The sequence below is a fragment of the Canis lupus genome, chromosome 26 (genome assembly GCF_011100685.1).
Source record: "Canis lupus familiaris isolate Mischka breed German Shepherd chromosome 26, alternate assembly UU_Cfam_GSD_1.0, whole genome shotgun sequence".
NCBI lineage: Eukaryota > Metazoa > Chordata > Mammalia > Carnivora > Canidae > Canis > Canis lupus.
This window is the reverse complement of record NC_049247.1, coordinates 5,053,027-5,065,502: the sequence shown is the minus strand read 5'-3', so window position 1 is coordinate 5,065,502 and position 12,476 is coordinate 5,053,027. Positions and strand designations below refer to the sequence as shown.

The 12,476-nt window shown below is 48.6% G+C and overlaps 1 protein-coding gene across 1 annotated transcript; it reads left to right on the top strand.

The window, feature by feature from the left end:
- Positions 1–414: 414 nt before the first annotated feature.
- On the top strand, positions 415–735 carry LOC102155917 (protein cornichon homolog 4). Its single transcript, XM_038574523.1, has one exon. The coding sequence runs from the start codon at positions 430–432 to the stop codon at positions 571–573; it is 144 nt and encodes a 47-aa protein (XP_038430451.1). The 5' UTR covers positions 415–429; the 3' UTR covers positions 574–735.
- The last annotated feature ends 11,741 nt before the right edge of the window (positions 736–12,476 follow it).

Below are 12,476 nucleotides of genomic sequence, written 5' to 3'. Positions count from 1 at the left end.
ATGTGACAATTCTATTAGCCTGGGCTCTTGCATGGTTGACCTTGCAAATTGAATTTGGGGAGGTCAGCCCTTCCGCCTGGCTGCTAGATTTCATGTTCACCGTTAGGGAAGGGGCCCGGGAGGTGCAGGCTGAGGCTTCTGTGCTTGGGTGTGGACAGCCAGGCAGCCACTCCGACTCGCCCCATCCCACGTCCCACCCCCCAACCCTTGCATCCCAGGTCTTCCTCAGTTCCCCAGAGGGAAGGCAGCAGCCCATGATCAATGGGCTCTGGCTCGCCAGAGCATTATTATATAATAATAATCACCTCTGTCAAGGTGACAGTGTCATTGTTTAATGGTGCCTCTTCACACCTGAGGTTTATTTTTAGGTTGGGAGTCCACTATCCTTTGTAGAGAGGGAACCACAAAACATTGAGAGTATGGTTCCTCATGGGAGTGTTTGATCCCACGGAGATCCACAACCGGGGGCAGCTGAAGTCACACATGAAGGAAGCCATGATCAAGCTCGGCTTCCACCTGCTGTGTTTCTTCATGTATCTTTATAGCATGATTTTAGCCTTGATAAACGACTGAAGCTGAGGAGCCGCGGTCCGAGTCCGCCAGCACCACGAAGTGCAGCCCAGGAGCCAGAGGCGCCGGAGATCATCCTTAGAACCGTGACCATAGCAGTATATTTTTTCCTCTTTGAACAAAAAGAAAAATATTTTTGCTGTATTTTTACCATATAAAGTATTTTAAAAACAAACAAACAAACAAAAAAAAAACCAAAAAAAAAAAAGAGAGTATGGTTCCTGACCTGGGGATGTTGGGGAGCTTTTCAACAGTACTGATACCCAAGAAGATACTTTCTTGGGTGCAAGAATTGTTCTATATTTTGATCCACATGGTGGTTGCTTCAGCTTATGTATGCGTACCAAAAATTGAGCTTTGGGTGAGGATGTGGAGAAATCAAGCCTTTTTCATTGCTGATGGGAATATGAAATGATGCAGCCACTCTAGAAATAGTTTGACAGTTTCTCAAAAAGTTAAGCATGGGGTTACCGTATGACCCAGCAACAACAATCCTAGGCATATCCCCCAAAGACTTGAAATCAGAGACTTTATATATACAGATATTTGCACACCAGTGTTCCCAACAGCACTATTCACAGCAGCCAGAAGGTGGAGACAACCCGAGTGTCCATCAACAGATGGCTGCAAAACAAGATGTGATCCATCCATATGATGGAATATTGGCCAGAAAAGGGCACGAAATTCTGACCCATGCTACAACACGGATACACGTTGAAAACATGCCAAGTGAAAGAGGCCACACACAAGAGGACGGATATTGTATGATTCCATTTATATGAGATACCTTGAATAGGAAAATTCAGAGAGAAAGAAAGTAGAAATAGAGGTTATTTGGGGGCTGCGGGTGGGGAGAGGGGAGCGGGGAGTAGGTGTTAAATGGGATGATGGAGAGTTCTGGAGACGGGTGGTGGGGATGGCTGCACAGCAGTGTGAATATGCACGGAATAGAGCACTTGTAGATGGTTAAGATGGTAAATTTCGTGCTGTGTGTATTTTACCACAATAAATCATAATTGAGATGTACACTTAATATTTGTGCACTGGGTGGGGGGTGTGCCTGGGTGGCTCAGTTGGTTAAGCATCCAACTCTTAGTTTTGGCTCAGATTGTGGGATCAAGCCCCCCATCAGGCTCCACACTCAGCACAGAGTCTGCTTGTTCCTCTCATTTTGTTCCTCCCCCTGCGTGCATGTGTACGCGTGTGCTCTCTCTCATAAATGAATAGACAAATAAAATTTTAAAAAATTTGTGCACTGGAGTGTATGTATGTTATCAACACTGGTTCCTAAGCCCCACTCCTACAGATTCTGATCTAACGGTCTGCAGAAAAGCCTAGGCATCCATATTTTAAAGAAAACTTCCCACGAGGAGTCTATGATTTCAGGCATGGAAAGCCTCAAGAATAAGGCAGGATTGAGGAATCAGGGTTGAGGTCGTGTGGTCTGTGAAAGCCAGTGCATGGGGTCTAGGGCAGTGTTTGCTGATATAAGACTCCCCCACCCCCATCCCCCAGATCCCGCTTCACAGGGTGGCTGCCCCATTGGCTGGTCCCGAACGTCTACGAGACAGCCTCTGCCCTCCGGCCTGCACTGGTCACGAACGCTGATTGCATCAAGCCGCCGACACTATGTTGCCTTGACCCTTCCCTGCTACTGGGCGGCTGGGCTGCTGTGTGTGTGCACACATTGCATCGGGGATGATTTATGACAGCACAGGAGAGAGAGATTGAGAGAGCAAGGGAGAGAGAAGCCATTCTATAGCTTTTACTTTTTAAAAGTCTAAGACTGAGGACAGGAAGCACAGATAAGGGGGGAAATGAGGGAAAAAAGCATGATGAAGAGCAGGGTTTCCCTGCTCCGCCTCCAGCAGAGAAGAAGCCAAGAGAGAGATGTGGATGGGTGTGGTGAGGGGAGCCTCCCCCAGGGCCCAGTCCTCCGGCAGCCACGTCCCCGGATCCCTGACTGGTTGTAGGAGCGGGGGCTCTGGTCTCCTGAGCTCAGGCCCGCGTAGACAGCGAGCCCTCCCTCCGACGCCGACAGCCGGGAACGCTTGGGCAGCGAGCAACAGGGCGCCCGGACAGAAGGGAGTTCCCGAGTCGGGCCTTTAATGACCTCACGTCACCTCCTAAGGGGGAGCCGATGTCAGGCTTCTGGGCGCCATCGCTGTGAGTTTCTTGGCCTTCCCCTCATGGTCACAAGGTGGCTGCTGCAGCATCGGGATCACGCGCTCACACATCGCTGTCGGTGGCAGGGTGTCGCTGAATGGCGGCCAGGGCTGCAAGAAGTCTCCTTGTGGCTCTCTCCGTGGGAGTGTTTCCCCCCGAAGGTCCCCGGCAGCCTTCCCCTCCACACATCGAGCAGGACCCTTTCCCATGGCCATCCTGAGCCATTAAGGAGGCTTCAGAGCAGGTACTACAATTCTCCCTCGCCACCCCCTCATTTCTTGTTTTAACATAACTTCACACTAAAATAAGAGTTGCAAGCATCGCACAAAAAATACCGAAGATCCTTGACTCAGATTCCCCAAATGTTAACATCTGCTTTATGCCTTTCTTTCTCTGCCCCCTTACATACAGACACACATGCATACGTATATTCCCTCTGAATTGCTTGAGTCACTTGCAGACATAATGTCCCTTTATCCCTAAATACTCCATTGTGTATTCCTGAAAAACAAAGGCATTCTCTTACATAACCACAGCACAATGATCAAAATCAGGGAATTAACATAGAAACAATGCTATTATCCAATCTACCGACCTTTTTCAGATTTCATCAATTGTCCCAATAATAGTCCTTCAAGGCAGAACAAAACCCCAGACCACACGTTGCACTCAGTCATCATGTCTCCTAAGCCTGTATTGCTCAGAAGCACTGCCCGAAACTTCCATTGCCTTCCATGACACCGATCTTCTTTTTTTAAAAAGATTTATTTATTTATTTGAGATAGAGAGCAAGCAGGGGGGAGGGGTAGAGGGAGAGAGAGAACCTCAAGCAGACTCCCCACTGAGCACAGAACCTGTTGTAGGGCTCGATCTCATGACCACAAGATCATGACCTGAGCCAAAATCAAGAATCAGATGCTGAACCGATTGAGCCACCCAGGTGCCTTGACAATGGTCTTTTGAAGAGGACGGGCCCATGACTTTGCAGTGCTGAGTTGCCTGACGCTTCCTTCTGTTTGGATTTGGTTGTGAACCTGGGCAGGACCTGGGGGAGCTGGTGCTGAAGGCTCCCGGAAGCATCATCTCTGAGGCCACATGCTGCCGGTTGGTCCCATCCAATCTGCAGCCTTGATGGTGAGGGAGGCTGGGTTTCCTATTGCAAAGTTACTGTTTCAACATTGGATTTCCCACCTTGAGAGGGGGAATGGGTATTGGGGTTGCCAGCCCATGAGATGACGAGGGCCTTGCATTCCTGAGTTTGTGAACTGCCCCCTTGCTGTCATTGCTAATCTTGAGTTGGAGAAGAAGGAAGGTTCTCAGGAAGAAGTGGATTCAATTCTTTTTTTTTTTTTTTTAAGATTTTATTTATTTATTCATGAGAAGGACAGAGAGAGAGAGAGGCAGAGACACAGGCAGAGGGAGAAGCAGGCTCCATGCAGGGAGCCTGATGTGGGACTCGATCCGGGGACTCCAAGATCACGCCTTGAGCCAAAGGCAGATGCCCAACCACTGAGCCACCCAGGCGTCCCTAATTCTCTCTTTTTAACTCACTTTCTCAGGACCTACCGTGTGCAAGGCCCCACAGAATACAGACAGTAATAGATGACCCTGTCTACCCTCGTTGACCTTCTTGCTGAAGGGGAGGGAAGAAACTAGTATTTCTTCACACCTCCTGTGTGCCACACCTGGGGTTAGGCACTCACATCCACTGCCTCGTTGATATTAGCACCTCAGGTCTACGAGGCCAGTGCTGAGTAACGATCTGGGGGACTTGATTCATTTCGAACCAGAGAAACAATTCACAGCTTCGCCCATGTCTGTATCTGCCTCACCTCACTTGAGTAGAGTTTTTTTTTTTTAAGCATCTGAAATATTTTCTGTATCAAGTGTTTCAAGGACCTAATTATGAACTTCATTATAATTGTTCATTAGTTATATTTTGTTCAATTACTTTAACAAGTTGCCAAATGGAACACAAAGCCGGCAATTAGCATTATATAATTGTAATGAGACACTCAAATTGGGTTATAGAGCGCCGTCTTTGCTCACATGTTTTTCCTTCAGAAGAAGACAAACTGAAGATGCTGTCTGGCCGTCTGTCTGCCCACCGCGCCCCATCCAAGCTGTCGGCAGTGCGAGCAGCCTCTTTTTTTGTACAAAGGTTAAGTTTGGAAAAATGAAAATGTATAAGTATGATGCAAAAATATTCCAGGTGATGACTATTATATTATTATTGATGATGATGATTATATTAGCGATGAGTAGTTTATGACATGGCAGTCACTGTTTTAGGCACGTTTACATTCAATAATTCATTTAATCTTCTATCAGGTCCTCGAGGTGAGCACTATCATTTCCCCATTTTACAGATGAAGAAATCAAGGTGCGAAGTCTGGGTGGCTTGCCCAAGGTCACACAGCTAGGAAGCATTGGAGCTGGCCTCACACCCGGGTGGGTGGGCTCTGGTGTCCCACTCTTTTTTTTTTTTTAATTTTTTAAATTTAAAAATTTTTATTATTATTTTTTTTGGCATCCTCTTCTTGACCACTCCTTTCTATTGGCTATTGAGTCTTACAGGAAATCACTTACCCACTGTATCCAACAGGAGACTGTCAATAAGAAAAAAACAAATGACATCGAATTTTAGCCACTTGTTAATATCCGAATGTATTTTTATTTTATTTATTTATTTATTTATTTATTTATTTATTTATTTATTTATTTTATTCATGAGAGACAGAGAGAGAGAGGCAGAGGGAGAAGCAGGCTCCATGCAGGGAGCCCGACGTCGGACTTGACCCTGGGTCTCCAGAATCAGGCCCTGGGCTGAAGGCAGTGTCAAACCGCTGAGCTACCCGGGCTGCCCTCCGAATGTATTTTAGAGATAGGAATATGAACACAATCTTCTAACATTTGTCCTAGAAGTAGATCACACGCTGTCTCCCATGGCTATCCTTGAACCAGTGCCTGTGGCTCGGGGCAGACCATGCTGACCCCATGGGCTATTCCTCTGCTCAGTTTGATCTGTGAAGATGTTTCAACAGGATTCCATTAACTAAGTATAATATTCACTTGTCACACCTAAGGCTGGCTTGACCAAGAATGTTAGATTCTTTGGAGAGCAAGTGAAAACACCAAATGCATCTGGCTTTAGAAAAGGGGAGATCTATTGGTTAACATGACCAAGAAGTTTGGACATGGATTTCAGGCTTGGCTGCATCCAGGACCTCAGACCATGTCCTTGGTGCATCCCCTCTGTTCCACCAAGGGTGCTGCTGGGCTGCTGTCCTCACCAGGCAGAGAGAGATGCCCCATCTTGGGGCCGCTGCTGGACCTCTCTTCGAGGTAGGGTCTACCATCTGTCCCACTGCTGGGGGTGCATCGGCGGGCAGCCTGCAGGGTCTGCTATGCCTCTGAGCGCACCTGCTGGGATGGGAAGGCAGAAGGCCAGTGCACAGTCACCTCTACTGAATCTGATTGGCCAAGCTTGGGTCATGTGGTCACACATGGGCCTATAGCTTGGCTCAAGGAGAGCGTGTCGCCTCATAGGAGAAGTCCGGGTCCTCTGCACAGAAGGGAAGGGGACTCGACATCAGGCACAAACAGCAGACCTGCCGGGGAATGCCATGAATTCAGGGGGCCTGGCCCTTAGCCCACTTGTCCCACTGTGGCTCAGCCTTCTGGGACTCAGTGTTCACCTCTAGAAAATGGGCATATAGCAAATAGATTCTATTCTTTCTCTCTCTGTGTGTCTCTCTCTTCCTTTTAGCTGATCTCCACTCACAACTCTCCTAACAACATCCATCTGGGCTCCGTGCTGTTAGAAAGAGCCTCATCCAGATGGCCGGATGGATTTGAGTTGATGGCTTGGTGTGCTAATGACACAGAGCTAATTCTTAATAATGATGGAAGGCAGTAAAACCTGCATCTGGAGCAGATCAAGATACCTGGTCAGACCACCCACTGTCTGCTGTGGTCCTGGCTGCCGTCCCCAGGACAAGTATGATTATTCCAGAACCGGGGTTTATCTGCAGCCTTTATCCCCCTCCTGGTAAAGACTTTTTTTTCTGACTTTGGAAAGCCAGGGTCATCTGAATCCAGGACTGGTTAGTTGCAAAGACCAGAATCCCTCTCAAAAATCAAGTCACAAGGGAGCTAGCTTATTGTAAGCACAGCGGCCAGAGAGCTTGGTTGACAAACGCAGGTGCGCATCAGTGTCAGTTGGGCCCCCTGGGTGTGCACGCTGCAGGCTGAGTCAGTTGCTTCAAGCTGAAAGGACTTCATTGAAATCATGTCAGGGGAGCTCACAGTGCTGTTGAGAAGCTGCAAAAATATGCTCCCCTCTCGGGGTGCCTGGGTGGCCTCAGTGGGTTGAGCGTGTGCCTTCAGCTCAGGTCATGGTCCTGGGATGGAGCCCCATGTTGGGCTCCCTGCTCAGCGGGGAGCCTGTTTCTCCCTCTGCCTCTGCCCCTCAGCTCTCTTGCTCTCTCTCTTTCAAATAAATAAATACAATCTTTAAAAAATAATGCTCCCCCCCGGGAGAATGAGGACGTCCAGGGACAGGGAGAATTAGTTGACGAGGCCATGGTTGCCACGGCTGCCAGCCCCCGAAGCCCTGGATGCTGGCTCACCCTCACCCTCTGCCACCAGGATCGCTTCTCCCTGGCCCTGCTGCTTCAGTCTGGTTGGCCAGGTCTGGCACACACTCCCACCCAGGTGGGAGGGGAGGCAGGGGACCGAGCACAGGAACTTGGGAGCCAGATGACATGGGTTTGAATCCAGGCCTTGCCACTTACTATCTGTGTGGCTTGGGCAACGTGTGTGCCTCCGTTTGCTCACTTGCAGAATAACTGTGGCCACCCCCACAGGGCTGTGTAAATCAAGAGACAGAATGTATGTGAACCGTGTTGAAGGACCGACTGTGCAAGCATTCGAAGTTTTCACTATTACCATTATTATGTTAGAATGATCCGTAGGCATTTATTGGGTGAGGCAGCTGCTGTCTCTCGTGAGGATGCATACAGTGGGGAATCCCCAGATACCGAAAGGGAGACTCGGGACGGGTGTCTACCACAATAATTTGCTTTCCTTCCTCTACTACTCAAATTTACTTCTATCTTGAGCCCTGATTTTCCCTGTGGTTTCCTGAAATCTCGTTAGATCTTGGGGCGCTCCTACCTCTTCCCCAGGATTGCTTCTTTTCTTTTCTTTTCTTTTCTTTTCTTTTCTTTTCTTTTCTTTTCTTTTCTTTTCTTTTCTTTTCTTTTCTTTTCTTTCTTTATTTATTTATGATAGTCAGAGAGAGAGGGGGGGGGCAAAGACATAGGCAGAGGGAGAAGCAGGATCCATGCAGGGAGCCCAACATGGGACTCGATCCCGGGTCTCCAGGATCACACCCCAGGCTGCAGGCGGCGCTAAACCGCTGAGCCACCTGGGCTGCCCCCAGCTCTGTCATTTCTAGTGACGCAAAGCAAATGGATTAAATCCATGATCCTCAGTTTCCTTATTTGTAAAATCGGGGTGAAAAGACTGCCCAACGTGGGATTCGATCCCGGGTCTCCAGGATCGCGCCCTGGGCCAAAGGCAGGCACCAAACCGCTGTGCCACCCAGGGATCCCCCCAGGATTGTTTCTTAAACATGAAATCTGAATGCCTTTCCGCAGACCTTACCACAGTCTGCACCACTCCCTACTGCCCCACACCTGCCCTGTTTTGCTCATTTATGTTTCTTAGCTCGGTTCCTGTGCCATCTGCATTTACAATCCCAGAACCAAAGAGCTGGGGGTTTGGGAAGGCAAAGAATGAAACTTGAAGGCTTTTGTATCTACTTTGGTGGAAGTCCTATTCTACCCCGAGCTCATAAGCATAGGGTCTATCGTCTGCTAGACGGGGTGGGAAGGATAAAGCGAGTGGACAGTACCATCCGGCCACCTGTGGAAACAAGGGCCTCTCCTGGGACCCAAATGCAGGACATATAGTGGGAATTAGGCGGTCACTAGCTTCTCACACTTAATTCCTTGGGCATGAGCCCGTTGCTGCACGTCCTCTGTGGTGAAATGAGTGGCCACACTACGCTGCAGCAGGCTCCCATCTATTTCGTTCCCGGGAACCCTGGGATAGTTTGTCTCTGTCAACGGTCCTTGCAGAGCAAGGCGTTCTGAGCACGGGTGTGTCCTGCTGCCCTTCATGGTGGATGGGCTCACATTGCCTCTGGTGGTGGCACTGCCTTCTGCTCTGGAGTCCTGCTCCTTTTTAAGACTGGGCCACTGGGTCCTGAGTTTGTAAATGAATTACAACAGTTTAATCTAAATAATCTAAAGTCATAAAATAGAGGTTTACAGTGAGGGTTGGGTGTTTTTTATTTTATTTTTTCTGTTTTTGTCTTAGGGAAGCTATTTTATATTATGGGTTCTTGTCTTTCCATGTGTTTGGGAATTTGGAAGTGCAGTTTTTAGTTCTGAGTCTGAGGTGTCACCACAAAGTTGTGGTCAAAGGCAACTTTGACCAAGCCTTGACCTCTCTGAGTCTTGGATGTTTCATCTGACAAGCTGGGAAACTGAGGTCTGCCCATCCAAACACTCAGGGATGTTGAAATGATGATATGAGATCATGGCCATGAAATTGCTTTGACAAAAGACAGAACTTTGTTCAGTTATATGGAGCTGTCTGTAACCATTATAGCTGGCATATTGGTAGGAAGTGACTTTTTTTTTTTTTTTTTAAAGATTCTACTTAGCACAAGAAGGGGCAGGGAGGGCAGAGAGAGAAGCAGACTCTCTCCCGAGTAGGGAGCCTGACACAGGGCTTGATCCCAGGACCCTGAGATCATGATCTGAGCCAAAGGCAGACACTCAGCTGACTGAGCCACCCAGGCACCACAGTAGAGGATAATTTTTGCTTGTAAATAACAGGAAACTTCACTATTGTGGCTTAATAAGGATTTACTTCTCTTATATATAATACACACACACACACACACACACACACACACACACACACTCTGTAATATATATTCCAGAAGTGGTTATCTTTGGGTGATGATAGAGCTGCTTAATGATGTAAGGCTAATAATCTCTGTGATTCTCCTGGCCTTCTGTTCATGGTCACAAGATGGCTGCTGCAACTCCAGCCATCACAGCAACATTTAAGGCAGGAGGAAGGGCTAGGGTCCCTCTTCCATTTTTGGTAGGCAAAGGTACTCCCAGACCATCTCCAGACCTCTTCCCTTCATCTCACTAGATAGAAGTAGGTCTTCCAGAGGGTCTGGGTAAGTATTTAGCTTCCTCTTATGCAGTGAGGAGGGAGGGGAACACGAAGCTGGGCATGGGTGTTGGGTTAGATTGCTAACAGTGTTTGGAATAGCTAGCACGTTCTGAATGGCACAGAAATTGTTCTGTGGCAGAGGGAAAGCAGCCACTGAAGGATTTTGATTCCCACCCTTGTGATTGCTGCTCCTGTTTATCTGAGCCCTTTCCTGGGGCCTGGCTACATTTGAATAGCTAACATTTTACTTTGGAGGTGGAATTATATTAAAAATCAGATGCTTGTCATTATGCAAATGGCTGTCTCGCTATTGCTTAGGATTTTCGTGTTTTTATGAATTATTCCTTTTCCACTGCTTTTCCTACCCTCCTCTCCTGGAAGAAATAAAAGCAACCACTGACTGATCAGAGGAAGTTTCCAGTCATTCCGTCAGCGGATGTTTACCGAGAGTCTCCTATGTACCGGGAGCTGTTTTAGGCTCCAGGAGACAGCAGTGAAAGGCAGTGTCTGCAGTACTGGAGCTCACATTCCGGTGGGGGATGTAAAGCAATAAGGGAGATAATTTGTGTGAATGATATATGCTAAGAAGAGACTAAAACGTGGGTAAATCGATGTGCAGGTGGGGAGGGCTTCTTTAGGTGGGGTGGTCGGCAAAGGTCTCGGGAGGTGATTCTGCAGGAGACACTGGAGAGATGAGAAGCCAGGAGTGTGATGATCGGGGGGTCGGGGGGATATTGCAGGCAGAGGAAATAGCATGTGCAAAGGGCCTGAGGTGGGAACAGCCTGGTGTGTGTGAGGAAGAGGAGGGCCCATGGCTACTACACGAGAAGAGAGGAAGAGAGCAGCAGGAGACGAGGGTGGAGAGGGCAGGCCAATCCCACAGGGCTTTGGAGCGGCCGTCTGGCTAGAGCTTCTGCCTGGTGGGAGCTGGTTTGCGGGCATGGGCCTTGCTGGCTGGAAGAAGTGGGCCAGTGAAACTTAGCCCCTGGTCCTGGTTCAGGGCCCCGCCCTTCGGGGATCAGTATTGCCGCTGTTTGACACTATCTGGGTTGTTTGTTTCCTTGTTCACTATTGCCCTAATTTGAATATGAACCCCTGTCCTGACGTAGCTGTGTCCCCAGCACCTAACAGGGACCAGCACGTAGTAGGTACTCAAAAAGATTGAATGAGCATCCCTTAGTTTTCTTTCTTTTTTTTTTTTTTTTAAGATTTATTTATTTATGATAGAGAGAGAGAGAGGCAGAGACACAGGCAGAGGGAGAAGCAGGCTCCATGCCAGGAGCCCGATGTGGGACTCGAACCCGGGACTCCAGGATCGCGTCCTGGGCCAAAGGCTGAGCCACCCAGGGATCCCCCTTAGTTTTCTATTGCTGCATTATACATTACCCCAAGCCAAGCAGCTTTCCAGGAGCAGGGAACGGGTGTGATTCTCTGTCACATCCCAGGACCTAGAGATATTTATTGAGACCCTGGCGCATACTAGGAGCTCAATAAATATCTGTCCAAAGAATGAATGAAGGGTAAGTAGGGCAGTTTTAACTTTTTAAAAGAAATCTGTGCCCCCTTTTTTTCTTTAGAAAAACCTGAGCAGGCACAAGTGTTCCTCCCCCAGGCAGCCTCGTTATATAATCAGGACCTTCCTTCTGCAAGGAGCTGTCAGCACTGCTTCAAGCCGTTATACTTAGTGTTTACAGCCTCTCCTTTTAGCTGCATGAGCTCTCCTCTCCGGAAGAGCCCTGGAAATTAGGCCTCACTTCCACGGGGAGAGGGCTCCTGGCATGACGCAGGGTGGCCTCAGGGGCTGGTGGGGCCCGTGCGGGTGGCAGTGGCCAAGCAGTCCCCACGTCAGGGCCAGCTCCTGGTGTGGCCGGTGTCATGCTTTGAGCATCCACCTCTAGGGGTGAAAGGTGAACTTTGTCATATAAATCACAGAAACAGGAGAAGCTGAGGGTGGGAGCAGAAGGAGATGAGGGTTCAAATTTGGGCTCAGCCACTTGTTGGCTCTGTGTCCTTGAGTGCCTCACAGTATCTCCACATATCTTGGGGATTCAGGCAACGCAGCATCTCCGAGACTGACTCGCATGTCTGAAATTTGCAGCAGACGTCAGCAAGGCATCCCACCCAAACAGCGTCTACTCTCTTGGTGGGAACTCTCATGCCTCGCCGGGGGACGGGCCCAGGGATGAGGGAAAGCCACTGGCCTCAGCCACCTGCCCAGTCCTCAGAGCCCGAGGAGTCCCATGAAGCCGCCTTCCGTGACCAATTGCTCTAGGCCTACACGTCTAAGCTGTTTGTTGTATTTATTCATTCTTATATACTCTTCGTTTTAGGCAATTAATAAAAGATTCCCACTTCAGGTTAGCTCATTATACATTATGAATTTGTAAATGTCAAGATGATCGCAATGAAATTTTAGGTGGTGGGGTTTCAAGGAGGTGATACCCAGGGGGGCTCTAACTGTTGCATTTAATCAACTG